The sequence below is a fragment of the Diospyros lotus genome, chromosome 6, assembly GCF_014633365.1.
Source record: "Diospyros lotus cultivar Yz01 chromosome 6, ASM1463336v1, whole genome shotgun sequence".
Classification (NCBI taxonomy): Eukaryota; Viridiplantae; Streptophyta; class Magnoliopsida; order Ericales; family Ebenaceae; genus Diospyros; species Diospyros lotus.
The window spans coordinates 7279690-7305968 of record NC_068343.1 but is presented as its reverse complement, the minus strand read 5'-3'; the positions used below and the strand labels follow the sequence as shown (position 1 = coordinate 7305968).

Genomic DNA, 26279 nt, shown 5'->3' with positions numbered 1-26279 from the left:
CGGCCTCCTTTTGTGTGTGTGTGTGTGTGTGTTGACGATAAGAAGAAATCGGAATTTAGTTTTTATTTTTTTTTTAGAAAAGGGAAATGGGAAAACGGTGTCCAGGCTGGCCCCCTTACTTTCTCTCTCTCTCTCTCTCTATATTGTGTCAGTCAAAGCTGATGGGCTGTGTGGGCTTATCCTCTTCTTCTCTGGTTCGCTAGCATTGCCTCCGTCAGATTCAAGCAATCTCTCTCGCTCACAACCGTTATTAAACTTTCTCCCAAGGTTTTAATTAATTAATAATAGATGACGATAATATCGGTTGGGACTTGGATGACCTGTCTCTACCATCTCTCTCTCTCTCTCTCTCTATGAATAACTTCCAGAACAGTGAAAACAACTCCTCTTCCCACTTTCACCCTCCAACAAATTTACTTCAATTTCCTAATTTACCCTCACCCTATGAAGGGTCAATTCCACGCCCCTCCTCCTCCTCCTCATTAGTTAAGACATATATTACTTCTTCCTCCTCTCCTTGTTGTCTGTATTTTCACCATTACAATAAATATATTTTTTACTTTTCATCTAAATTTTAAAATTCTATCAAATAATTTTTTTTATAAAATTTGAATTCCATCTTAATTCAAAAAAGTGAAGATTTTTCTTTAAATCAAGGAATTGAAATTCTTAGGGGATAAAGTGAGAATTCAAATTTCATAAAATCAAAATTTTACCTCATTTTTTATCCCTTAATCAAACAAATCCTAATAATAATAATAATAATAATAGAGAGGAAAGGATGAGAGCAAGAAATAAGAATAAAAGGGAGAGAATGAGGTTGAGAGACACGCAGCTGGAGAGGGGAGTGAGGTAAAAAAAAAAGAGGAAGGGGGGAGGGGAAGGGGGGAGGTGTTTCAAGGAAATGAGGGATGGATGTGTAAATCAGTGCAGCTCAGATGTGACGCGTGTCCGTTCGCCAGCTGTATCCCACAAGCCTAGAAAAACCGCTTGCCTGGAAGAAGCGGTGCCCATAACGCCTTCCTCCCACTCTGCTCAACCGGCTCCACCGGTCATCTCCATCCCCTCCCTATATATCCCAACCGCTCCTCCGCCTTCTCCCCTCGTCTTCTCTTCCTCTCTCGCTCTCTCTCTCACATCATCATTCCCTCTCCCTTCTCTCCGTCCAAAAATCCAAACCTGCAACACCGAATCTGAACTTTTTTTTTTTTTTTTAAATTTTTAGTTGCATGCTTTTCTGATCCATGGCCGGTGCAAAGAAAGATGTGGATCGGATCAAAGGTCCGTGGAGCCCCGAAGAGGACGATATGTTACAGAAGCTGGTCCAGAAACACGGTCCCCGGAACTGGTCTCTGATAAGCAAGTCGATACCGGGTAGATCCGGGAAGTCCTGCCGGTTACGATGGTGTAACCAGTTGTCGCCTCAGGTCGAGCACCGGGCCTTCACTCCCGAAGAAGATGATACCATTATCAGGGCTCACGCCAAGTTCGGCAACAAGTGGGCCACGATCGCCCGCCTCCTGTCGGGTCGGACCGACAACGCCATCAAGAATCACTGGAACTCCACGCTCAAGAGGAAGTGCTCGTCTATGAGCACCGACGACGGTGTCAACGTGGACGACTTCCCCAATCCCCCGCTGAAGAGATCCGTCAGTGCCGGGTCGGCCCTTCCGGTTACGGGTCTCTACTTGAGTCCTGGTAGCCCTTCCGGATCTGACGTCAGCGATTCGAGCCTTCCTGCTATGTCTCCCATGTACCGCCATGTCGCGCGAACTGGCGGTGCGTTCCCGGCGCCTGTCGAAACGTCGCCATCGGCCAACGATCCTCTAACTTCTCTCAGCCTCTCGCTTCCCGGAGCTGATTCGCCGGATAATTCCAATCACGCGAGAGAGTCGAATCCGGTTCAATTATTGCCGGCCTTGCCGCCATCAATGACGGCGGTGTCGACGCAACCGGTGCCGGTGAATTATCAGAATAATAAGCAAGCAGAGTTCAGGGCGCCATCGCTTATAGCGGCTGCAATGACGATGCCAGTCCAGCCAGCTACGGTGAGTCAACGGAACGTTATGCCGGCGCCGGTTGCGGTGCAGCAGCAGGCGCCAGTCACAACGCAGCATGAAAAAGCGTTTATGCCGTTCAGTGCAGAGCTGTGGGCGGTGATCCAGGAGATGATAAGGACGGAGGTGAGGAACTACATGGCGGGGCTCGAACAGCAACAGCAGCAGCAGCAACGCCAAGGCGGATTTTGTATGCAACAGGCTAGTGGCGAAGGATTTAGGAACGCCGTGGTGAAGCGTATCGGTATCAGTAGGATCGAGTAGCAATCAAAATAGATGTCGTCATGAATCAACGTAAAGGAGTTGAGTCAAGACAACTGAAACCTGAACAAGAGGAAGACGATCCATCCTAGCTTTGTCGCTCGCGACCGGAAACTAGAGGAAATGGAAAATGTAGCAAAAAATAAATTGGACAGTGTACAGAGATAGAGAAAAAATGGGGAGAAAACTGGAGAGAGACCGTAATGCAAATTCACAGAGAGAAAACGAGAAAGGGTGATGATGGTTGGTTGAAGTGAAGCGAAGTAGTAGCAACGGGATCATAAAAAAAAAAAAAAAAAAAGAAAAGAAATCTTTTTTGTTTTTCTTTGTTTGTTAATTTTACCCCTTAGTTTAATTTTACCCATCTATCTATAATCTTTATGGAGGGAGGGGTTCTGTTTTTATTAGCAGTAGGGAACAAAAATGAATGTTGAGAAAGAGATGAGAATGGGAGAACAACCAGAGCTGGGAATGAAGAAAAGAAAAAGTCTCTTCGAATTTTCAGTACGCAGTGAATCTTGTCATCTGCTGCAACTATTTTCTTACCCGTTTGGAATGGTTGTTTGGGTTCTTCTGGGAAGGAATTCCAGGAATAATGCTAAGAGAGAGGGCATTGCCATTACCCCACTGCACATTAAGAAGCCAGCCAACCTCCTCAGGGCAGCAGGAGAAGAGAGAGAGAGAGAGAGAGAGAGAGAGAGACTAATTCAGATCTGCAAAGGATTAATTCCAAAGATGACAGCTTTGATGGATTTTTACAGCCTATGGAAAGAATAGACTTGACACCCCAACAAATTAAAAAAAAAAAAAACATTTTTAAAAATAAAGAGAATAACTAGACAGATCTTTAGCTAGCAAGCAGAGAGCAGTTGTAGTTCCCTTGCACCCTGGGAAACTAGCATTTTGCATGGAAAACTAGCCATTATAAATGAACATTCACTTCACTCCTTTGGCTAGCATTTTGCAATTTCCAGATAGCAAATTGATGTGAGTACACGTGGTATTCACTCCCAAGACCTCTTAAATTTACCATTTTCACTACCAAAAGAGAAGTGGCACAATTTACATTCTGCATCTTTTGTTATTTTGTAGCAAGGAATATAATCACTACCAAAAGATTCATATATGACCCAAAACTAGCTGCTAGAGAAAACAGGAATAGTAGTTGGCAGGCAGATAAACTTCATATCATCTTTTTACAAGAATCATGCTAACCCTCTGCTTCAAACACACATATCATCTCATTTGACAAATAGACTACATATATGTTTCCGTTACTCCAAAGTCTTGGGAAAACCATAGTATTTGACTCTATAATTACAAGAAATTATAAATTTCTAGTCCAAATTACTGGATAAATAACTTTTTATATTTGCCTGTTTAATTATGACATTAAAAAAAGTGGTCACACTTTAATTCTTACATTTGCGGGTCTGATAATTGAAGGCAAACAGTACTTGGTCTTGCACCCAAATGAGCAGAAATCTGGCGAGGCAGAGAATATTAAGAAGACAGATTATCTTGAATGTCTTATGGTTATATCAGTTTAGGTATGGCAGAAAGCATTTTTTGGATGACTCCACTCCCCAACAGCCGTCTACTACCCTATACGCAACCGTACCTCCTGTTTGGTTGGTTGGTCTTGCGGCTCATCCTCGCTTTCTCTCAAATGACAAGGCCCGTTCTTATGCACCCATCCTGCTGTTTCAAATTGTTACAAGGCGCGACCCCTTTATCAAAAAAGGTATGTGAAGTCAAAACAAGTAAACCTATATACATCAAGAAAACGTAAGGGTTTCTTTTGGGTAATCCTAGTTAATTAAGAAGTTTTGTCATGAAAGGACAAGTTAAATACCAAACTGCAAGGCTGCAACGGCAGGAAGGTACGACAATGGCTGGACAAGACGCATTGACCTTCTTTGGGGCATTTGATCGAACAGTTAGTGGACTTCATTCAAAAGGACTTCGTGAGGAAACAAACTTTGACTGGGGAAGCTAGCTTGTTACCGATCTGTTGGTTTTCACAACAAATGAAACAATTAGATAAACATATTCTTGGAACGTAGAGCGATCTAGAATCTGGGGAATGACTTGTTTGTTTGCAGTGGCGGTAACTGGGCAACATTTTTTTCCTTCTAATACGTGACGAGCCGTTAAAAGGAGAAGGCGTTCTTTCTCGTGACCGCCGGTTGGCACCGACACCGCAACATTTCCGACGACCCTGCACTGGAACTGCACTAGTGACTTAACTCTTGTTTCCAACAATCAGCGAGATTCACTCCATTAGGCTTCAGATTTTTTAAACCAAGTCCGGCGACTCTGCAAATCTGGCCAATGATCGCACCTAAACTTACTGGTATTTCCGACGTCAAGTGGCTCCAACAACTAATTTACCAAATTTGGCCATTCTCGCGACGATTCAAGTAGATTCGACGAGTTGTAGGCTTTCCACAACAGATCCAATGACACTACAGCCATGGTTGACAACTGCACCCAATCGATGGGTTTTCTAGCAACAAGAGAGTTGGGCAATTAGATTCGAGTGTTTTTCAGTCGTTCTAAAGGCAACTCACACCAAATCCAGTGAGTTTTATCATCTTCTTCACTTTTATTCCCTTTTGACAACTCACAACAAAAATCAAACAATATTTTTTTTTTAATTTTTATTTTCCTGAATCCTGAACAAAAATGAAAATTAATGAATCCAAATGAAAATGAGAGAATGATACATTTTAAACATATATAGTTGTTGTCTTGTATTATATCAAGTTAAGAAGGTTTCTCAAGGAATACTAAAAACAAGAAGGATCTCATTATTTAGAAGGATAAGAAGAGATCAAAGGGACAGGGACTCAATCTCCCTCCTCCTCCCTCTAAAATACAGAGGAAATGTCTTGTTAAGTCCTTTCTTTTCCAAAAATTCTCTCTTTCTTTTTTGTTTTTTTTTTTACCCTTAGCCCCTATATGTTAAAGAATATAAATAAAATATAAGAAGTATATGACAAATCTATTGTTACTATGACTCTTTTTACTTTTTTTTTTATTTTTTAAACTTCTAAATGAAAAGAAAAGAAAAGAAAAGAATTCGTTTCATTAAACATTCGACATATCAAAGAATAACACTCCTTTTCCTCCCATTCCTCCAGTCTTCCAAAACTCTCAAAGACAACCTTACCCTCTTTAACCAAGAACCAGAAACAACGAGACTGGGTAACAATAAATATGCAATTGGAATGTCTCGGATTTCAAAATTTCAATTGTGAAAACAATTCGCAAAAAGAACGTATCGTATCCATCTTCTAGCCACCATACATACACTGGACACTGTCGTGCCCTTAACCGTGCCATTACCAAATAATGCCATTGACTTGTCATCACCACCCCATCACTAAATAGAGCATTAGCCCATCTACTCCAAAACTAGGCTCGCAACCTTGCGGACTAGTAGTGCCTGGGTCAGAGCTCGGCTCAATTACTCTTTAAAATTTATGGGTGGGAGGCTCTAAGAAGCCCCAATGGCCCATTAGGTACTCAATGTTTTAAGTAATGATAGCAGAATCTCAAGAGCAAATACTAGAAAACTATAACAAAACAGTTCAAGAACGAACCGATGCCATGGATATATCTCAAGCCCTATAAGTAAATTAAATTTCAGCGCCACAATTGTAGCTTTTGGATCCAAAGAATTAGGAAAAAAAAAACAGCATCATCAAAATTGTATGCATTACAATAACGCACCATTTTTCAATCAAATCTTTCTACGAGTCAAAAGAAAATGATACATTCACAGGATACACTTGAACTCTACATGATATAACTGCCCTTTTCCATTCTATTTACAGTCTTTAAAAGACTTAGCAGTGTTCGAGTACAAAGACACCATCACCTTAAAGAAGTAGGCAAAAAGACACAGCTAAGTTACAGGGGTGCAGCCTGAATGGTGCTAGGGTGGGTGTCCCACCTTCCTGATGTAATTACAGCTCTAAATTTATCAATCATGTCCAGAAGATTCTTGGTCCACGACAGCGTAGGGTTATTTAGAGCGCGAACAGAATTGAGACAAACAAGAAGAGTGCCACCTTCGTGTAAAAGAACCTGCATACATACCAGATACAAGAATGAAGCTCTTAGACCAACAATGATAAACAAAGTGAAAAAGGAGAGTAGCAGATTCAGCAACCAATATCTATTACATTCTGAACGTATATGTAGAACAGAAAAAATGCATACATTCAAGCAATTCCTTATGGTAGTAATACTCTTTATATACCTTGATAAATAAAACAGCATTATCTAGTCCAAGTCATATACATGATGAGAAAACACATAAGAACCAATTGTAAGTAAAATACAATCAATGTTACATAATCAGTAATTGGCACCACACTTAATTGTAATTCTTGCTCTTAATTGGAATTCCTATTGCAGTGCAAATGAAATGCACATATGCAAATGAGGTTTGGCCAGTAAAGTGTCACTCGATGTAAACTGATCACGTCATACATTAAAGACAAAAGCAAACAGGACAAAGAGAAAGAAGGTTAGGGAAGTGGAGCGATCATTTTTATTCATACCGTTAACCATAATGGGAGAAACCCCAAGACTGATGTAAGAGATGCCAAAATGATGCTTGATAAGGCAAGTGCGACATTTTGTTTGACCTGAAAGTACAAAAGAAGACCAATAGCAAGATGGAAGAGATCGTGAAAAAAAATAAAAAAACAGCAAACAACAAAATGTAGAGATAACGGGAACATATTGAATACCAGAGAAGTTGTTTGACGGGATTTATCAATACAAAATGGAACACCAGAAATATTGTCCTGCAGCAACAGCACATCTGCCACAGCTATAGCAGCTGCGCTGGCGCGTTCAGCCAGCACAACACCTACAGTTGCAGCAGCAAGTGCTGGGGCATCATTAATACCATCACCCACCATTATAAGACCTCCGCCTGCAAGATAGTTGAAAGAACTATTCAGTTAACCTTCCAAGTTGCCTAGACCAATGCCTTCCTTGCATATCATGAGTATTTAAACAGGAGTGCACATTGTATTAGGTGCTGACATAAAATGTTCTAATTTGTGGACGTACTAAAAATTATATAAAATTTTTAGGAGAAAAAGAGGATTTAGCTCTCCCTGCCATGGGAAGGGTAAACATTTTAGGATAGAAATCCTTGTACTGCCAAAATTATCAGGGTTGCATTTGGATTAAGATACTTCAAATGATGTCGTTTGAATTTTGTAATTAAGAATGCTTGCATTTCTAGTTCTTCTACTTTTTAGTCCAATCTAAGATGGATTTGAACCCACATCCCAACACTTTCAATTAAAGTGTATCCAAAAAATGAATTTGGAATCTCAAAATTCCATATTCCAAATGATAGGGGTCAAATGATATTATCCAAACACAATTAGATATTTGTTCACAAGACGTTGTTATGAATAGGCAAATACAGATGCCTAATTTCAGTAGATGAATCAAACACATTATAAAATCTTATATCCAATGAATATGAGTACTAAAAAGAATAGAAGAGTCCACGTAACAACAGGGTCAAGGACATAACAAACAAACATATTTCCTCATGCATTCCGTTTAAGCCATGACACATATATCAGCATAGTGATGAAGCACGTGAAGTTCCAAAAACTTAAAAAAAGGAAATTAAAACACAAACACATTCATAGATCAAACAACAATTAGAATTTGTTATACATGGACACACACCTATATACAATTTTTTTTCTCCCAATGTCATAGATGCCTCTGCAGTTATTAGGAAGAAGCTGATAACACAGAAGAAAAATCCTCCAGAGAGAGAGAGAGAGTGCTGCTTAGTTGAGTAGGATAGTGGAAATTCACCTGTATCCCTTGAGATACTAGTCACATGACTGAGCTTATCCTCAGGCTTCAAGTTGCAATGCACCTCATTGATACCAACTGCATTTGCAACTCTCTGTGCGCTTGACTCATGGTCACCAGTTAACATGATGACATGGAGGTTTGCTTGATCTTGCAATGTCTGTATGACATCCAAAGCTCCAGGTCGAGGTCTATCCTCAAAGTGAAACAGCGTTACCTGAATCAATGTTTGCAAATTCAGTTCACATTATAGATTGCACTGGCTTCAAAATGTGACTAGAATTAACTAGGAGCATCTTTACAATCTCAACACCTTTTCCTACATAACGACACCTTGAATGAAACAGATGCACTTTGCTATTATCAGTTTTCTCTTCCATTCTCTTTGGAAGGAAGTTGGAAATGCTAGGAATTTAAAGGGCACTTTCCTATGTTCCAGTTTTTTCTCGCCTAAGTGATGATTTCATGATTATTCACGTGGCAAGTGCTGATGAATGTAATTTATATTGATTTATTTGTCATGTCCTTGAGAAACACCAAAACAGCTAAGGCACAAAGAAACTCAAGTTTAAGTCCTGTTAAGCTTTCACCTAACCAACCTCAGGCACTCCCAAACAAATATGTTGAAGATAGATATTGCTCTCTCCTTCACTGTTCACATCTCAAACTAATGCTTATCAATCTCCTACATTATTTTCTGATAAACATGATAAGATCAACGATTGTTTTATCCTCTCTGCCACAAAATGGAACTCAAGTGAGGGTCCTCCTGATACCCCAAATACATTTCAAAATAATTGAACATGTTTGAACAAGTGGCCAATAACTATATTGAAGGGTCCACTGAGTAATAGTATCAAACACGAGCGGCACTTACACAACTGCCTGTGCTTCTTAGATGAGATGTGGTCAATCGTACAGGGGTGTTATCAGACCATGTCTCTTCCAGTAGTTGGAGATTTTATCTATTGACTAGCCAAGGCAAAGTAACCCACAAGAGAGGAGGAGGCTTTGCTTGGAGGAAGGGTTGGGTAAGCCTGAGCTATGTAGTCTGCAGCTTCAGTGGTGAAGGCAGACAATAGAGTTGAGGAGATGCCACAGGTATCAACCAACCAAATATAGAACACCAAAATTTTCCCCATGTTAAGAGGGCAATGATGGGGTGCTAAGTCAGAGGCCTTCACCATCCATGTAGTGAGGGGGTGAAGCTAAGCCACAAGAAGCAATTCCATTACTTGAAAGTCCATGACAAGGTGCACATTCCTATCTACGTGCCAAGGGTTGCACATGAACTCATACATGGTGCATTGCAGACTGATGAAGATGTAAGAAATCTCATGCAACTTAGGCTGCCCACAATGAAACTTTTTGGTAAAGAAAATTTCTCTAAGATTAAGGTTACCATATGCTGAGAAATAGGTCCTCTCATATCATATCCTGACTGCCAAATTCCACTTAATAGAGCTTCCTGTTTTTTACTACTACAACATTATCATCGCGTGAATAATACAAGGAACCATTTATATGGTCATTGGCAGTGTGGAATACCTAAAACTCAGTTCTCAGATTGGTACGGCCACATTTTCCTCATTCATTGACAATTTTATCCAAAGTTTTTAAACTATTGTAAGTTATAATAAGTATGTTAGGGTGTGAAGCATATTAATGGAACACGAAAAAGAAGAAGGTTTCTGTTTAGCAAACAAAAGAAAATAAAAAGATGGTTTCTGAGCTGTCATAATAACAGGTGCATTGCTAATCCTTCAATAAAAGTATGAGTTACTAAATCAACTTTTTGTTGTTCTTTTCCCCTTTTCTTTGGTTTGGGGGGGCTTGAAAAAGTTACTTGTTCGAGAGTAAGACAATTAGAAGAACTCTTAAATCTCTATCCAAAGACAGATAAAGTATGATCTAAAAGTAGAAATCCATATCTCAAACTCATCTGAATACCGCAATAAATTAAGTCTGAACACCAAGCATATCAATATTCTCAAACAACAAATAACATCACCTTTTTGTTGTTAACAGAGAGAGCAGCACGGACAAAATCCCTTCCATAAGAAGAGGTGCTCACTGCTTGCATAATCTTTTTTGATTCATCTTCAGACCTAAAAAGTGAAGTTATAAACTCTACAGAACCAAGTGAAGCTTTCAGCAGTTCCCCTCCTCCAAATCCTGGCTATAACAAAATAATGACAATATCTGACTTATTCCACTGATGGGCAGTTATTATGAAAAGTTAAAACCAAAGAATGAAAAAAAAGGATCTGTATTAAAAGAAGCAAAGACAATCACCATTAACAATTTAATAACTAGAATATCATGATGGACAGAGATTGGTGATACGAGAAGTATGTTTGAACAAGACCTAATAAACAGCCAACATACAACCAATGCTGAAAATGAATGTACACAATACTAGTCTCAGGAATTCTCTTTTTTCCTGTAGCTGTAAGTAAGAGTAAATGTTACTAAAGAAGCATGCCTAAAGAGACTATCTGCATATACATTCAAGAATTATACCAATAAACCAAAATCCCTAAATACCTCTCCAGAACTTATTAAGCAATTGGTACATATTTAAATTAAAAAATCATCCGTTACACAAGACACTTTTATACTTAATTGAGCAGATTAATACACATTAATACTAGAGCTACTGATTTACAAATATACTGGCAACTTGGCTTCCTATTAGCCTATGATCAACCAACATGCCACATTTTCAGTTGATAGAAACAATGGTTATGCAGAAACACTACACAAAAGTGAAAGTATAAACTTAAAACAAAATTTATTGTTGAAATAATAAGTAAAACATAATCAATACAGCTCCTCCAGAAATGAAGCCATAATATGTGGGGCAGAAAAGGTTACCTCAACGCTAGATAATGTGGCAAAAAGACCTCTACCAGGCAAGTTCTCGAAACTTTCAACAGAAACAGAAGGCAGGTCTTTCCCAATGCTATGGTCCACAACAGCTCTGCAACAAGCAAATAATAAGTGATAAATGTTCTCCAATAGAAACCTAAAGATTGAATCCTGTCCAAGTCCAACCATTACATAAGAACCTAATTAGCACAAAAGAAATTAAAATCAAGAAACTTCAAATGCCCAAAGTATATTTTCTAATCAATAGAGATATAGGTTCTCGATACTATGATAACATGCCCTCTCCCTAACTCTATGCCCCCATAGAAGATAAACACAAAACATAAGCATATTTTCTTCTTCCTGTTCTTTTTAAGATAACCAAAAGCACAGAAATATTGAATTCAACGAATTGAATAACGATCAGAACAAAGGGCAAGTATTTTTTACTATAAGATATAAAAGACAATGAAAATCCCTTGCAAATGATTTGTTTGGTTACACAACATGTAGGACCTAATGCACACAGCTGTAAACAACAATTTCTAGCAAATTATGCCCCAGAAGGGCAGAAATCAAACCATCCTTTTTATATGACAAAAATATCTAGGACAGATACAAAAATAGGAATGGACCAACAACCAATTGATGATAATCAGAGTAACTTTGTCTCTAATGGCACATGATTCCAACTGCCAAATTAGAAGGGGGGAAAATCTTCCCGTGCCATTTCAAAGGCTTACCAAATATACCAGAAATATTCTGTACATAGCAATTACAATATATGTTAAGTTGGTCAAATCTCAGTAATTCTCATATATTATAAAACCTAATTCTTTTCCCATTGAAATGCACAGACAGCTGAGGCTTTATTTTTCAACATTGACCAATCCAAGATTTGTCATCTTTTCTATAATTCCTTCCAAGAAATATTTAAATTATTCCAATTATTAAACAATAGTTTTCTCCAGAGAAAAAATTTATTCAAGCCAAGGAAATTACAAGACCATAAAAACTCCTTTGAAGCAGAAATCTTTTATTCTTTTATTATAAGTAAAATGTATTAACGCGGGGGCGGGGCCAACCAAAGACCCACGAACAAGAAACCTCATCTGCCAAGGAGGCACAGGAGGAAGTACAGAAAATAAATAATAAATAAATCCTCCTTCAGCCACAAAAAATACACATAACTATCAACGCTTTCAGAAGCTCTTTCATTTCTTTCCCTCAAAGTGCACCATGACACACACAGAGAGTCTCTGTCCATGGATTTCTTCTCTTTTCTAGGACCTTTTCTCTGATTTTGAGCTTTCATGGACACCAAGGTAGAGCTTTCCACCGGGAAAGTTTCTAACATAACTCCCCTTCTACTCTCTTTTGCACACACTATGGAAATAACTTTATTCAAGGAAGGTAAATCCTCCTTACCAAGGATTTGTACCCTTACCGCATCAAGGTCTATATTGAGGTTAGCTAGGAAGTCATACGTCCTTTCCGTTTCCACAAATCTTTTATACAAAGCAGCATCCTCACTGCACTTCATCTTCAAGCATTGGTAACGATCTAATTCTTGCCATAGGGTCTACAACAGATTAGCATATTCTATAACGGTCCTTGAACCTTGTTTGATGCCTGCCACTTTGATCCTTATCTCGTAAATCTGTGCTACATCACGAACTTTGGAGTAGGTAAGCTTGATTGCCTCCCAAATGTCCATGGTTGTTGTCAAGAACATTACCGTAACACTGATTTTCTTTCATTTACGAATTTGCTTGCGACAAGTCCTAGCATTAGTATGAGTTCGTGGTAAGCGGTTTCTTTTCATTCATTCATTGATTGATTCAGGAGTTCCATAACCAGGACATTACTAAGGAATCCTCTCCATCCCATGTTGCAAACGCTGGATCTCCCTCCTTAAGACCTGTTCCTAATAAGTGACTCAACCACCCTTTTCCCTTTAGGAACGTGCAGATTAATTCAGACCACTTTAAGTAATTCTTACCATTCATCAAATAACTTGCTTGAAGATTTTGTAACTCTCCCCTTGATCCTCCACAATTGGTTCTAGCAAATGGAATTTTTGTCGTATTGCTAGAATCGGCTGAGTCTAGTATTGGGTTTGGAGTATTAGACATAGTGTCTTGAAAAGAAGATTGATGAAGGCCACGAAGAAATCAAAAACAACGCCTATAATCTTATGGCTTTGATACCATGTCAAGAAAATCGTGAAAAATGGCTATCAATCTTATTTCCCTTGAAGGGTTAGATAAAAATATATACAAGACTTCCTACCAAATTAGGAAGTTTCTAAGAAACAGAAATAATAACAAAAATAGGAAAGTTTTCAAATCTTATTAGGAAACTTAGGATACAACAATCTATCTTCTAGAAAATACATCATTGGTTTAGGAAACCAATATCAATCACCGTCAATCAATTACTGTCAATCAAACCCAATCACTGCTGGTCCAATCTAGTCCAAGAATAAGGACAAGATTGGCTGCTTCCTCATTGACAATTAGTTTGTTATGTGTATTTCTCTTTATATTGTGCCACAGTTATATTTGTTATTGTAAGTCGTTATGCAGTTATGTTAGTTGTTGAATTGGTTAGGCAGTTATAACTTGCTGCTGCAAGTTGCAAAGTTGTATCAAGGTTAGCTGAATATAAAAATTCAACTATACCTTTATTTCTGTATTCATTGTTCATTCAGTAAAATTTTCTTTTCAGCGAGAACATTTTCTTTCTTCTCTTTCTTGCCTGTTTCTTTCTGTTAAGCGCCTTGAAGCTCTTGCTTCAAACAAAGCCCTCTAAAAGAATCGAACAACCTCTTGAAACTCAGTTGACAAGGGGTAGATTAAACATTTCCATACATTATTTGGGCTACAATCCCAAAAAATCAACCTGACAGAAAATAGTGGTATCTTGTCTGAATTTGCTTCTTTTCTTTAGGAAATGGATGATCAGAAATTTTACTAGACAACTTAAGTACAATTATTCATGTGGATAGTCCATAAACCAATTATGACTAAAAGTTCATTACCGGGTATTGTAGACATAACAGACATAAGTACTGGAAGACAGGAGCTGTTGGAAAACTTTTGGAAAAAATTGGTTACAAACAGCTGATTATTCAGGTTCACCAATGCATTAGATAGACACATGTTTGAGTAATCAAATAAATCCCTATCCCAATCTATTTTGTGGATACACAATTATGTGAATAAAAAACAACTTGGCTCATCATATATCTTTTATTGACCCTTAAAAATCAAATAATTGTGATATAAGTGCACATAGGAAGTTACTGGATAAAATTGTGTATACTAAATATATCCAGCAGTTCTTTCTTTGACTACTCACATGGTTTAAGTATGCAATAAATGAATTGACATTAATTGATACCACAAAGGTTTCTGGTTCCCCTTGACATACAGGTTTTCTTAGCTCAACCATAAAATGATGAACAGGGTCACCAGAAGAGCCTTGATGTTGATGAGAGGCATCCAATTCACCATTTTTTTTTTTCAGAGCTGAACTCGAAGTTGGAGAAATAGGGGGACCTACCTAGTGTTTATAGCCATGGGTGCATGCTAAAAAATTAAATATTTGCAGTCAAGATATTATGTTAACGATAAATGCCACAGTTTACACAAGGTAATAAAGCAAGTAGATTTACAGTTGTCAGTGCAGTACTTATTCAACTCTGTCAAAGAGACTCCAGCTTAGTCGTGTCAGACAAGGGCAATGTTAAATTCCAAATAAAAATATTCAGATTTCAGATATAAGATGTCTATCTAGAGGTCCAGCTTAGCACCTAGGAATTAAGAACATGCATCATTCTCAAAACTTAGAAAATAACAGATAAAATTAATTTCTTCTTCTTGAAGAGAAAAGTTAATAGATGCAAATGTCATGAGGAGAATACTAGCAACAAAAAAGTACCTTCCAATGGGGTGAGTGGTACCCTTCTCCATGGCAGCTGCCACAGCAAGGGCTTCTTTTTCACAACTTGGAACACAACAAGAAGCAAAAGTTTCTCCACTACTCATCATATGTCCATGGATTGGTTCAATTGCTTTGCACATAAAGTTTCCTGTTGTCAATGTGCCAGTTTTATCAAATGCAATAGTCTGACAAGAAGCTAAAGCATCTAGTACTTGTCCACCTTTCACCAATATCCCCTACAAAAGTTATCAATTCGTGAAAAGCTGGGACAAAAATACAAACTTCCAGAATAAGATTATATGAAAAAACAAAAATCTCAAACTTTTTAGGCTCCATCATACATAGCATATAACATAATATAACCAGTTTGTATGACTAATACTTTCAAGGGTAAAATACACAAAAGGAGAAATATTGTACATCTCATACCATCAAATAACTAACAAAATTTAGCTTCTGCTTAACCAGATGAAATTGCAAGGGACAATATTGCCTATAGAAACAGAAATTTAGACTCATCATGTCAAACTACCAATAGACAAATATTGGGATTAAAGAATTGTAGGGTAATATATTCATTTGAAGTTTTCAAGTTACAGGATAAGTAGTTCATTTGCAAGTGAAAAATTGCAATATAAAATATTTATCCACGCAACAATTTATGATAAATATTTATCCTCCTTCCCTTCAAACTTCCAGCTGAATTTTGGATGGCTAAACCATTTCTCTTTTTTTTTTTTAGGAATCCCCCCCCACCAAAAAAAGGGAAAACCAAGCTTAGGGCTGAATTTTGGAATCCTGAACAGTTGCTTATATATATATTTGGCAGAACTGGAAATTTAAACCATAATGCCAGGTAATTTAGTTGAAATTTTCAAATAAACTAACACCACAAAAGTCCTTTAGATATCAGAACTTCCAAAAGCTCCATCTGAAAATCATGTGAGCATTAAGCAGAGTCCTACTCAAACTCAGACTCCAAACTTATCCAAATTTCACAGTTCATCTAAGTTTAAAATACTAGAAAATATAAAACCACGCTGTGTAAGTGTAGAAACACATTTAAGTAACTCAATTTTCAAAAGTTTGATTAAAATAGGGGCATAGAAATCACACCATAAAAGAGTTTCTATGTCAAAAACCATTAACTCTGTTATCAAAAGGGAGAAATATGGCAATGAGCAAAGGACTAAAAACTTTTGGTTGTTTTCACCTGCTCATAGTGGTATGCTTTCTTTGTCTTCCCTTAAAACAGTTAAACGATTACCAAAGCATCACAATTTTTGGTGAAGGAGCCAAAAAAAAAAATTAAAAGCAGAAAAAAAAAAAAAAAAAGACTCTTCAAAGAAAAAGAAAAAGAAAAAGAAAGAAAGAAAGCTCAACCTTGATTTCCAGCCAAGAGAGAGATAAACAAACTTATATTAATCACAAACGGCATAATGGCTTCATAATGCTAACACCTTGACATATACCTGTCTAGCACAGGCACTAATTGCAGTAGCATATGCCAGAGGAGCTACAGCCAATGCACATGGTGATGCTGCCACCATGAGTCCCAGTGCTCTATAAACTGAACCTCTGCAAACTACAAGACTGAGTGATTATTTAAACAGTAGATATATTTTCAGTTAAATAAGAAAAAAAAACAAAAATTTAAATGAGAACTGTAAAAACATAAAGACATTGATAACAAAGCGTGAAAGAGAGTTGCCCCGTTGCTGCATGCATGTGCCATTTGAGAAGGTGGGGGGTGGGGTTTAAAAATGAAAGTGATTCCACAAAATCAACCTTTGCATATTGGCAATTGTTTCTATGAGATGAATGTTAATTATATCCATCAATATATGCAATACCAATGAGTACAGAGTATTTAAAATCTACATGTCAGGATGATGGAATTTAATTTCACCATGGAATTGAATCGCTAGTAATGTTTCCTCATTGATATCTCCATCTACAGTTTCTGATAGTGTATGACTATTGAGTTATTTTTCCCTCTTCTCTGAAGCACTAGTGTGCAATTGCACATGCTAATTTGAAAAGAGAAATTTTTACAGAATGGTTTTTAAGTTGAGTTTAAATTTGACAAGGATGCTAGCTATTATAAAGTACAACAAGAAATAACAAAGGTTATATCTCATTCTAAGCTCTCTCCCCCCAAAGGTTCCCATCAAATATTTCCAGCTCCATTTTCTTCTCTCTGCAATGAGTTCTTATTTCTTACCAAAAACAAAAATTAGGGGGCGCATTTAGATCCATATGCATGGCTAGGGTTTAGTAATCTGCACAAAATCCTTTATTTTCAAGTTTATGTCATGGCACCAAGTGAAAATAATTATGAATCACATTTCTGCTGAAAGAAAAAGAAAATCTAATATCAGCTTCTTTAAGATTTACACAAACCCAAGACATAACGTATCCCCTTTTATTATACGTATGCAACTTGGATAAGAAATAGAAGCAAGTTTTTTTTCTTTCAGGTTAAGTAATGGATGAAACAAATTGACTCCACTGTCAAAGAAAGTTAATAATAGTAATTCATAATGAGTAAGAAAACTGCATATGCCACCAAAGAACCCGTACAGTGGAGATAGCAGCGAGAGGCAATTGATATGATATATGTTGAACAAACTCAAGTCACACACTCGCACTCAACCCTCAAGAAAAAACACTGAACACTCATGGTAAAGACAGAACAAGAGTAAGAACAGAAAACAACAACACACACAAGGGACACCGGATTTATCTTGGTTCGGATCACCTTTTAATTGGTGAATCCTATGTCCAGAATGATCAGAGGGCTTATGGCTTTCACTATCTTGAAACAATAGGAACGATACAATGCATTGCACTCACAGCTCCATGACCAAGCTATCCTCACCGAGATTACAAAGACTAAGGCTTTTCTCTCTAGCAATACACAATCACAAGATACAAAAAAAAAAAAAAAAAAGAGCGATAAAAGACTCACCCCAACCCTCTATTTATAGATCATAGAGGCGGGAGTTACAAGGAGAAAATACCTACTAACCAGTAGTTACCTTATTTGGTAGTTATTGTTACAAACGCCTAACTACTCCTAGACACCGGTCTTCAATGGCTTATTCTCTTCTATTCTTTATATTCTTCCGAGCCATAAGACTAATCTTAGGCAAACTCTTAACAATATATACAACAACAATCTCAAATCTTAATCCCACTAGGTAGGTGGGAATTGAAATTATGTATAACAGCACATCAAACCTTAATCCCACCATATTGGGCCAACTACATGAATTCTAGCTCTCCAATCATCTTTATCTGCGGTCTTATCTTCTATAAGGCTTTTAAACTTATATCATATCTTCTAATAGTTTCCATCCTTTTTCCTTTACCCCTTTTGCTAAAACTTCTTCTATTCCATCCACTTTCCTCATAGGAGTCTCTATCAACATCTTCTCACATGCTAAACCATCTTAATCATTCCTCAAACATATTATATTTAATTGGAGTCACTTTGATCTTACTACAAGTAATCTCATTTGTAATTCTATCATTTCTTGTATGGTTGCATATCCACTGTAGTAAAATCTTCACCTTTGTTATGCTCATATTTTTTGTGCATTAGTGCTTTACTGCCCAATGTTTCTTGCCATACAACAAAGTTAGTCTTATAACCGTCTTACAAATTTTTATTTTCAGTGTTAGTAGAATTTTATTATCACAAAATGATGGTTGTATTTTTTCATTTTAACCATCCTAACTTAATTGTATGGGTAACACCCTCATTAATCTCTCTATCTTTTTGGATGATTGAACCAAGATATCTAAATAAGATCTCTATGGGCAATTATCATTACATTTAAAAATTAATTGTTAATACTGCAGACAAAGTGGATAAGAATTGTGGTATACATGAAAAGACCCACAAATTACCTGATGTGCTAATAAACGGCCACTTGAAAAGCAAGGGCCCAAGCAAGGCAACCGCAGCAGATAGAAATACAACAACTTTGCTGTAGTGTTCACCAAACTTATCCAGCCACCTTTGAAGCTTTGGTTTACTTAGTTGTGCTTCTTCAGTCAATTGCACAATCCTGCTCAGCATTGATTCTTTCCAGGTCTTTTTTGCCTACAGAAAAGTTACAGCTAAACTGGGTAAGAAACCACATACAAAGGTTTAAGGAAAAAATGAAAAAATTGAAAATGATCCGACAGACAACAATAACATATGAGTAAGAATGCAATAAACCGCAATTCTTTCCTATATCTGCAAAATAACCTACAAAAAGAAGCAATAGTGACAAGCTTTTATCCCACTAGTCTACTACAAGGAATCTAGCTAATTTGTCTTCCCTATCCATTGCTATGTCTTTTGAAAATCATTATAACCCATGTCATGCCTAAAGGCATGTTTAGTTACAAGGGAAAAAATGCAATTTTCTATCTCCAATTTTCTTTTTAACAAAATATAAAAAAAGAATTAAACAACACATTCAACTATTAAATAAAGAAAACTATTTTCTTATTTAGAAAATTAAAAAATGTGTTAAGGATATTATTGCTATTAAAATTTTTACTATTTATTAATATTTCAACTATTTTATACTTTTTTCAAAAAAACTATTTAATACTAATATTTTTTGTATTTTCTAATACTGCAACATTATTTATTATTAGTCAATTTTAAAATTAATATTTTCACTATTTATATTGTTATCAATATAAGAGTCATGTTTCCATGTTATAGCTGTTGATTTCATAATATCAACTATGTAATTGAACACAACCATATCAATTATCTACATTCACTACCATCTCAAGAAACTTTTCAATGTGAGATGGTGTTGAAAGTTTATCTCACCATTCCCTTGCTAGAGGTTGCATTAGAGAGGGCATCTGATGTAAATTTTGTCAAATTGTTATTTTGCATTGAATTTTCTTGTCAAGATTACTTTTAGAAGTCAATTAACAATACAAATATTGTGCCATCAACCCTAACTTGTTAAGTATGAAATGCAAATGACGATGATGATACTAATATTAAAATAAATGCATTTAATATTGATTTCAATTGAAAAATACACTTTTTTTAAGAAATCCATGGAACATGCAGTAAATGTTTTTTTACCAGTCAATATAAATTTAGAAAATTGATAAATAGAGTATCTGTTTTAATTTAAGATTTTTTATTCGAACAACATAGTTTCCAATTTTTTTTTTTTTTATGAGAACATTTCTAGAAAGTGGAACCTATTTTCCACAATTAAACAGCCACTGCCCAAATAAAGTGAGAAAAGAGATCTCGAATTTCATGTTAAGGATTAAATAGGACTCAACCAAGGTATTTGCAAACTATATCATTTTTCAGATTCAATTATGACTACTCATTGTACTCAAAAGTGCCAATTGGCTGAATCTCATTAACAATATTGGTTTTTTCGTACTAGGATACCAGTAACTTCTTTTCATTGCCACCATCTGGACATAACATAATTTTTTTTATACGCAAAAGTATATATAAAAACCACCAAAACGGGGACTAACCCTACTTTCAGAATTGACATTAGCAATGAAATTATAAATATCTAGAAATACAGGATTATCAAATTATTCAAACTACACACTCACTTCCCAAACCATGGGAATTCCTTCTCTATATTCTAAGAAGAAGAATTCCAAAATAAACATTAGAAAAAGATGAAGTTCGCAACAAAAGATGTTATTGGCTCAATATAGAAGCAAGCAAAACAAACTATGAATTCATTTTTCATCCATGTTACCAGAAATTTGAAAAGAAACATAATTGGACTAGAAACAAAGAACCGTGCTAATACCATCCAGCATATCCAACATCATGCGACATCACACTTAGAGCACATACCTTCACAATCATCATGCCATCAAGGTTCCTGGCACCACCAGGAATACAATCCCCAGCTTTTCTCTCAAGTGGTCTGACTTCTCCAGTCAAGTGCTCAATTGTAATTGTTGATCTACCTTGGAAAACTTCACAATCCACGGGTACCGACTGAACATAATACAGCTAGTCTTAGGACACAAGACATACTAACTTAAGAAAGATATTTCATATTTATAAATAAACTATCAAGGACTAGCATCTCTTAGTTACAAAACAAACTTCATGGAAATTTAATTCAATATGCACAATGCACAGACAATTACTCTGGCATGTTTAAAATTTGGGAAGAACCAAAAACAACTTGATTGAAGACTCTTACGTAATATATGAGTTATAAGGGCTTTAATAAGGTCAAAGATAGAAATGATTGGTGAGCTCAAATTTTATGTAACACACACCAAATAGTGGAATTAAGGCTTGATGTTTTTTATATAAATTTTGAAAACTTCTAGCTCCCCAACATGGGGGTCATGAGTTTTAAATTTCCTAGTTCTCCCTTTGGACCAGTTATGCAAGTGGAGAAATCAATGTCACCTGACACATTTTGGCCAGTACCTCGCATGTGTCTTCTATAAGAAATAATATGGAAGAGAGCTTTGAATTATATTTATATTTATAAGCTTAATGCCTCTCTCCCCCCTCCCTTTGAGAAAAGAAAAAAAAAAAAAAAAGAAGAAACAAAACAAAAGCAAATAAAGAAACAAGGATTCTTATGCTAGCTACACTATTCAATCAACTAATGATACCTCCACTTTTTTTTTTTTTTTTTTTGTACAATAATACATCTGTGTCATGTTTCCATGTTGTATAGGGTGGTTTCATAATATCAATTATGTGATGGAACATGATCATATGAATTATCTGCATTCACCACCATCTCATGACACTTTTCCATATGAAGACAGTGTTGAAACTTTACCTCATTATTCCCCTCACTTGAGAGTTGCGTTAGGAAGGGCATCTGATGTAAAATTTTGCCACATTGTTCTTTTTGCATAAATTTGTATTGTCAATGTGACTTTTATAAGTCAATTGACATTATGAATACAGCCGTGCCCACTAACCCTGACTTAGTTAGGATGAGGTACAATTAATGATGATGATGGTACAATAATACCTCCACTTTGAAACATTCTGAGCCCTATCCTGTCTGATAACCAAGCATGCTGTACCAGTAGCAGCATGCAGGTATCAACAGCTTAAAATGCTTGCTTAGCCCACAAGACAAGAATAGAATAACTGTGTGCTTTAACCAATATTGAATTGCTCCAATCTATCCAAAATGCTAGAAAACATAACAGAGAGTTCACAACTACAACGTTTCAAATTGAAAAAAAAAGAAAAAGAAAAGAATTGACTACATAAAAACAAGAGTATGGAAACTCAAAACAACAAAGAAATTGCAAGCACAGACCTCACCAGCTTTGACCAATATATATGAGCCCACTTCTAAGTTATTTACAGGGACTTCTTTGTATGACAAATCAGAGAAATTAGGTGATTTATCATTGTTTACTTCCAGCACAAGAGCAAAATCTGGATAATTTTCTTTCAACTCCTTAACATCAATCTTTGAGCGGCTGGTGAAATACTCTTCGGCTGCAGCCATGATAAACATTAGCAGGCAGAAGTATATTTGCTTCTTCAAACAATAAAGAGAAGTATTAAGATACCATTGAATGAAGCAGTTTGGTAAGTACCTATATGAGCCAGATTAAACATTGCAAGAAGCAATCCACCTTCCAATGGGTTTCCCATAAATAAAGATGCAAATGCTGCAAGAGCCATTAGAACATGAATGTTGATTTTTCCACCAGTAATATCAATTAGAGCATCAAGTGATGCAGATACCTGACATAAAAAGAATATTAAAAATGTTACTAAAGGAACAGGTAAATTCCAAAAACCAACAGAACATTGACCTCACATTCAGCCTAAATTTAACAAATAAGGTAAGTAAGCATAATCATATTAGATAAACTCCAAACAAGACCTTGTGCTTAAATGGCATTAGACTGAAAAGACAAGCAAAAAGAACAATCAGATCAAGACTCAGTGACAAAGAAAAACTTGTGTCAGGTATCTTATTTGTTAAATAAACTCCAGAGAATCTCAAGAGGATTTTTCTTCACAACTTTTATCAGAATACATTTACTATGGTTCTCTTGGCAATGTGAAAATTTATTCATTCAAATCAGCAAGCTTTCGTCCCAATTACTTGGAGTCACATATATAGAGCATTCCACCACTTGAATCATTTACAATTATATCATTTGTAATTTTCAGAGCAATCATGTTCTTAATGACCTCAATTCATATTTCCCTCGACTTTTTGTTTCTTGTGCAGGTCTTCAAATTGAATAAACAACAATCCTTATATGCTCAATAATAGGTCCATAACACACATTGACTTTCCATTTCAAATGCTTTCTCAAAAATTAGCAATCTATCTCTTAGGAACACTACTCATGCATCTCAACTTCCTTGTTTCAGTTTTACCTATTTTTGAGCACCAATTGGATGAGATTTCCAATTGCATTCATTTTAGAGTTGAAGAAATTTTTTTGGCGCAATTTGATTAGATGGTAAGATCATAGGCTTTGGCATCAAGTATTTGCTGGTTTTTACAATCAGGCAAACAAGATGTCTTTTTGGGAGTATGTGCCTCCAAAAGTGTGGACTTAAGGTCTTAAGTAGGAATTTCCCCAGTGATAAAGCCCAAATTTGGATAATACCTGTGGACTGCAAGTGCTTGTAGATTATCAAAATTTATTCTGCTAGGGAGCTGGGTTTAACCTGGCCCGGCCTAGGGATGTTCTCATCATCCAAGAAAAAGGTGTCTAGGGTTGTGTTTCCTTGTCTTATTTCCCTAGTTTGCTATCTCACGTAACCTCCCAAGACAGAAAATCCACCCCGTGCCAATTCTTTTAGCATGCTTCATGTTAAACCAAGCAACAAAGGAGGGCAAGTGATGACAAGTGGGGCAAGCAACACTCAGGGAAAGACCCTTTTCTATGTGTACATTTCATAGGACTATTTGTGATCAATGGAGCATGACCACACCTCAAACAACCTTCTAGAGGTCAATTACCCCTTCGTGAGTAATGTTCTTCATTTACACCACTATGCTAGGCTTCATGCTTATTGAAATCACTTAAGGAGAATCATCCTGGCTTAGAACCATTTTTCTATAGAACCTCATTCAGTTTTGTCACGACAATATGGTTTAAGGACCAAATTCAGGATGGATTTGTATGGTTCTTGTATGGCTAAGACACCAAAATATCGAACCATGAATGAAGAAAAGGATGGCCAATGATCATGAGACCTTAATTCATGACTGATTGGTGCTTTAAATGTGACCAGAGTGAAACTGGCAGACCACCTCCTTCATTGTTTATTGGGCTGAGAAGGTGTATAATCATGTCTTTACCATCTTCAGCATAAAATTGTTGATTTTGGCTTATGTGTCAAACCTAATATGCTTACAGGGTTGGGGTTACTCAATGTACAAGACAAGACTAGAAGAATATGGCATGCCATTCCTTTTTGTGGTGAAATGTATACGGTGCTAGAGTAACAGTAGAATTTTGGCAGAAGATCTTTCTCATTTCTCCATTTTTGTGTAGGGAGGACATTACGTTTTGTGCAAATCTTCCTACATGCAGTTTCTCAGTGTGTTCAATGGCATTTGTACTTTTTTCTCAATCTCTTCTTTCTGGATCTGTGAAGATGATCCCCTCTAGATATCGGACCCTCCCAATTTTTGTTTTATTTTGACTCTTATTTTTCAGCTTCACCAGAATTCTACACTATTACCTACATTGGCCCTTCACCTAAACCTTTGGATTCTATAATATACCTATCTAGAGTCCCTTTTTTTCGCTCAGTATATACTCGTTAGAGTTCATTTCTCTTGTTTGAACAACTAAAACTATATGGCTATACCTACAAGAAAAAACGTCCATAAAAGCGTTATTTCCTTCAATATTCCCAAAACCAAACCACCATTAATGCAAATTAGTGAGGACTTACGCACAACCTCGATCATCTCTTTCTCCTCCATTGTACACAATATGCATGGCGTTAAAGATATATAATATTTATGTTTTCAGAAAGCCATAAGCTAGCAGTTAGCCTAAATAGAATCAGAATGAGGAAAATTTGGGAGAGAACAGGCCTACCCCGACGAGAGGGAAAGCAATTAGATAGAAAGCATGCTGCAGAGGCTTCGCAGCCGTCTGGGGAAGCAAGTACGGACAAGCGCCAGCAGCGAGAAACAAAGCCGCGGAACAGCAGCAGAGCTCCAAGTGTTCCCGCAAGAAGTTCGCCAAATGGGTCCACCTGATCGCCTCGGCAAATCGAAGAAACGCTTCCTGAGACTTAACCAGCTTCACCTCACCGGCCTGATGATGGTGGTGGTGGTGGTGGTGGTGGCTATGACCTTCATGGTGGTGATGGTGGTGATCGTGATGGTGAGGCGATTCGGAGGCCTTGGCGACGCAGCGGAAGTGAGAGAGAGGAGGGGAGAAGGAATTGCGGAGAAGCGGAGGGAATAGGGTTTGGTTGGGGAAGGCGTTGAGTTGGAGTGAATCGGCTCTTTTGCTCCTTCTACATCTGCGATTCAGTGATCGGAAACCGGTGATACCGAGTTGGATATGGAGATGGAGTTGGAGAGTGTCCATTTGATTCAGAAGCAGCTAGTAGGAATCATGGATGCTGAGGAAGGAAGGAAGGAACAAGGAAGAAAGACGAGAAAGAGTGAGAGAGACAGCGTGAACCTCTGGTTCGCATCCTCTGATCCGAAATAGACCGGAACAAGAAGTGTGGGTGCTGGGTAGTGGGTGGGTACCTTTCCTTCCTTTTATATCTGGTGTTGGACTTGGGGTGGAGGAACAACAGACTCTCTCTAATGACACCACCCCCTACCACACTATGTCCTCATCCTGGCCTATGCCGATGATTGCCATCCATAAATCAAATCAATCAATGATTCACTATTTTCTTTTTCTTTTTGCTTATTACCCGTACCCCCTGCCCGTTCCACTGGTCAAAACACTCTATAAACATATATTCCTTCCATTTATATTTGCGTCCGCATCTTCCTATAAACACCCAATAAACTGTTTCCCTGCTGTAAAGCAGGACAAATTTTGAACTTTTGTTGTCGAGAAAAGATTTGCTTTAATCAATATTTAAAATTATAAATAAATATTATTATGTACACTAACATATTAAACTAAAATTGATCTTCTTAAAAATAATTACTGAATGAAATATGAACAATGATATTTAATAGAGTTAGGGAATTGACTTATTAATTTGGTAAAATGCTTATTTAATCTTTTACTAGATAAAATATATCATTTTCA

At 36.9% G+C, this 26279-nt stretch overlaps 2 protein-coding genes across 3 annotated transcripts; one reads left to right on the top strand and one right to left on the bottom strand.

Annotated features, from left to right (window-relative positions):
* The first annotated feature begins 1031 nt into the window (after positions 1–1031).
* LOC127804171 (transcription factor MYB44-like) lies at positions 1032–2829 on the top strand. The gene has a single exon (XM_052340965.1). It carries the CDS (start codon positions 1245–1247, stop codon positions 2319–2321), a length of 1077 nt encoding a protein of 358 aa, XP_052196925.1. The 5' UTR covers positions 1032–1244; the 3' UTR covers positions 2322–2829.
* A 3175-nt stretch (positions 2830–6004) lies between these two features.
* LOC127803843 (probable cadmium/zinc-transporting ATPase HMA1, chloroplastic) lies at positions 6005–25820 on the bottom strand. Of its 2 annotated transcripts, none has more exons than XM_052340412.1 (13): positions 25092–25820; positions 22608–22758; positions 22322–22506; positions 20869–21015; positions 18921–19116; positions 16478–16590; positions 15003–15241; positions 11064–11169; positions 10198–10365; positions 8052–8403; positions 7085–7272; positions 6893–6979; positions 6005–6413 (listed from the first exon to the last, which is right to left on the bottom strand). In XM_052340412.1, the coding sequence occupies exons 1-13, from the start codon at positions 25590–25592 to the stop codon at positions 6237–6239; spliced, it is 2610 nt and encodes an 869-aa protein (XP_052196372.1). In that variant the 5' UTR covers positions 25593–25820; the 3' UTR covers positions 6005–6236. The 2 variants fall into 2 exon arrangements, with proteins under 2 accessions (XP_052196372.1, XP_052196373.1); XM_052340413.1 differs by having other exon boundaries at positions 8187–8403; positions 25092–25817.
* Between the last annotated feature and the right edge of the window lie 459 nt (positions 25821–26279).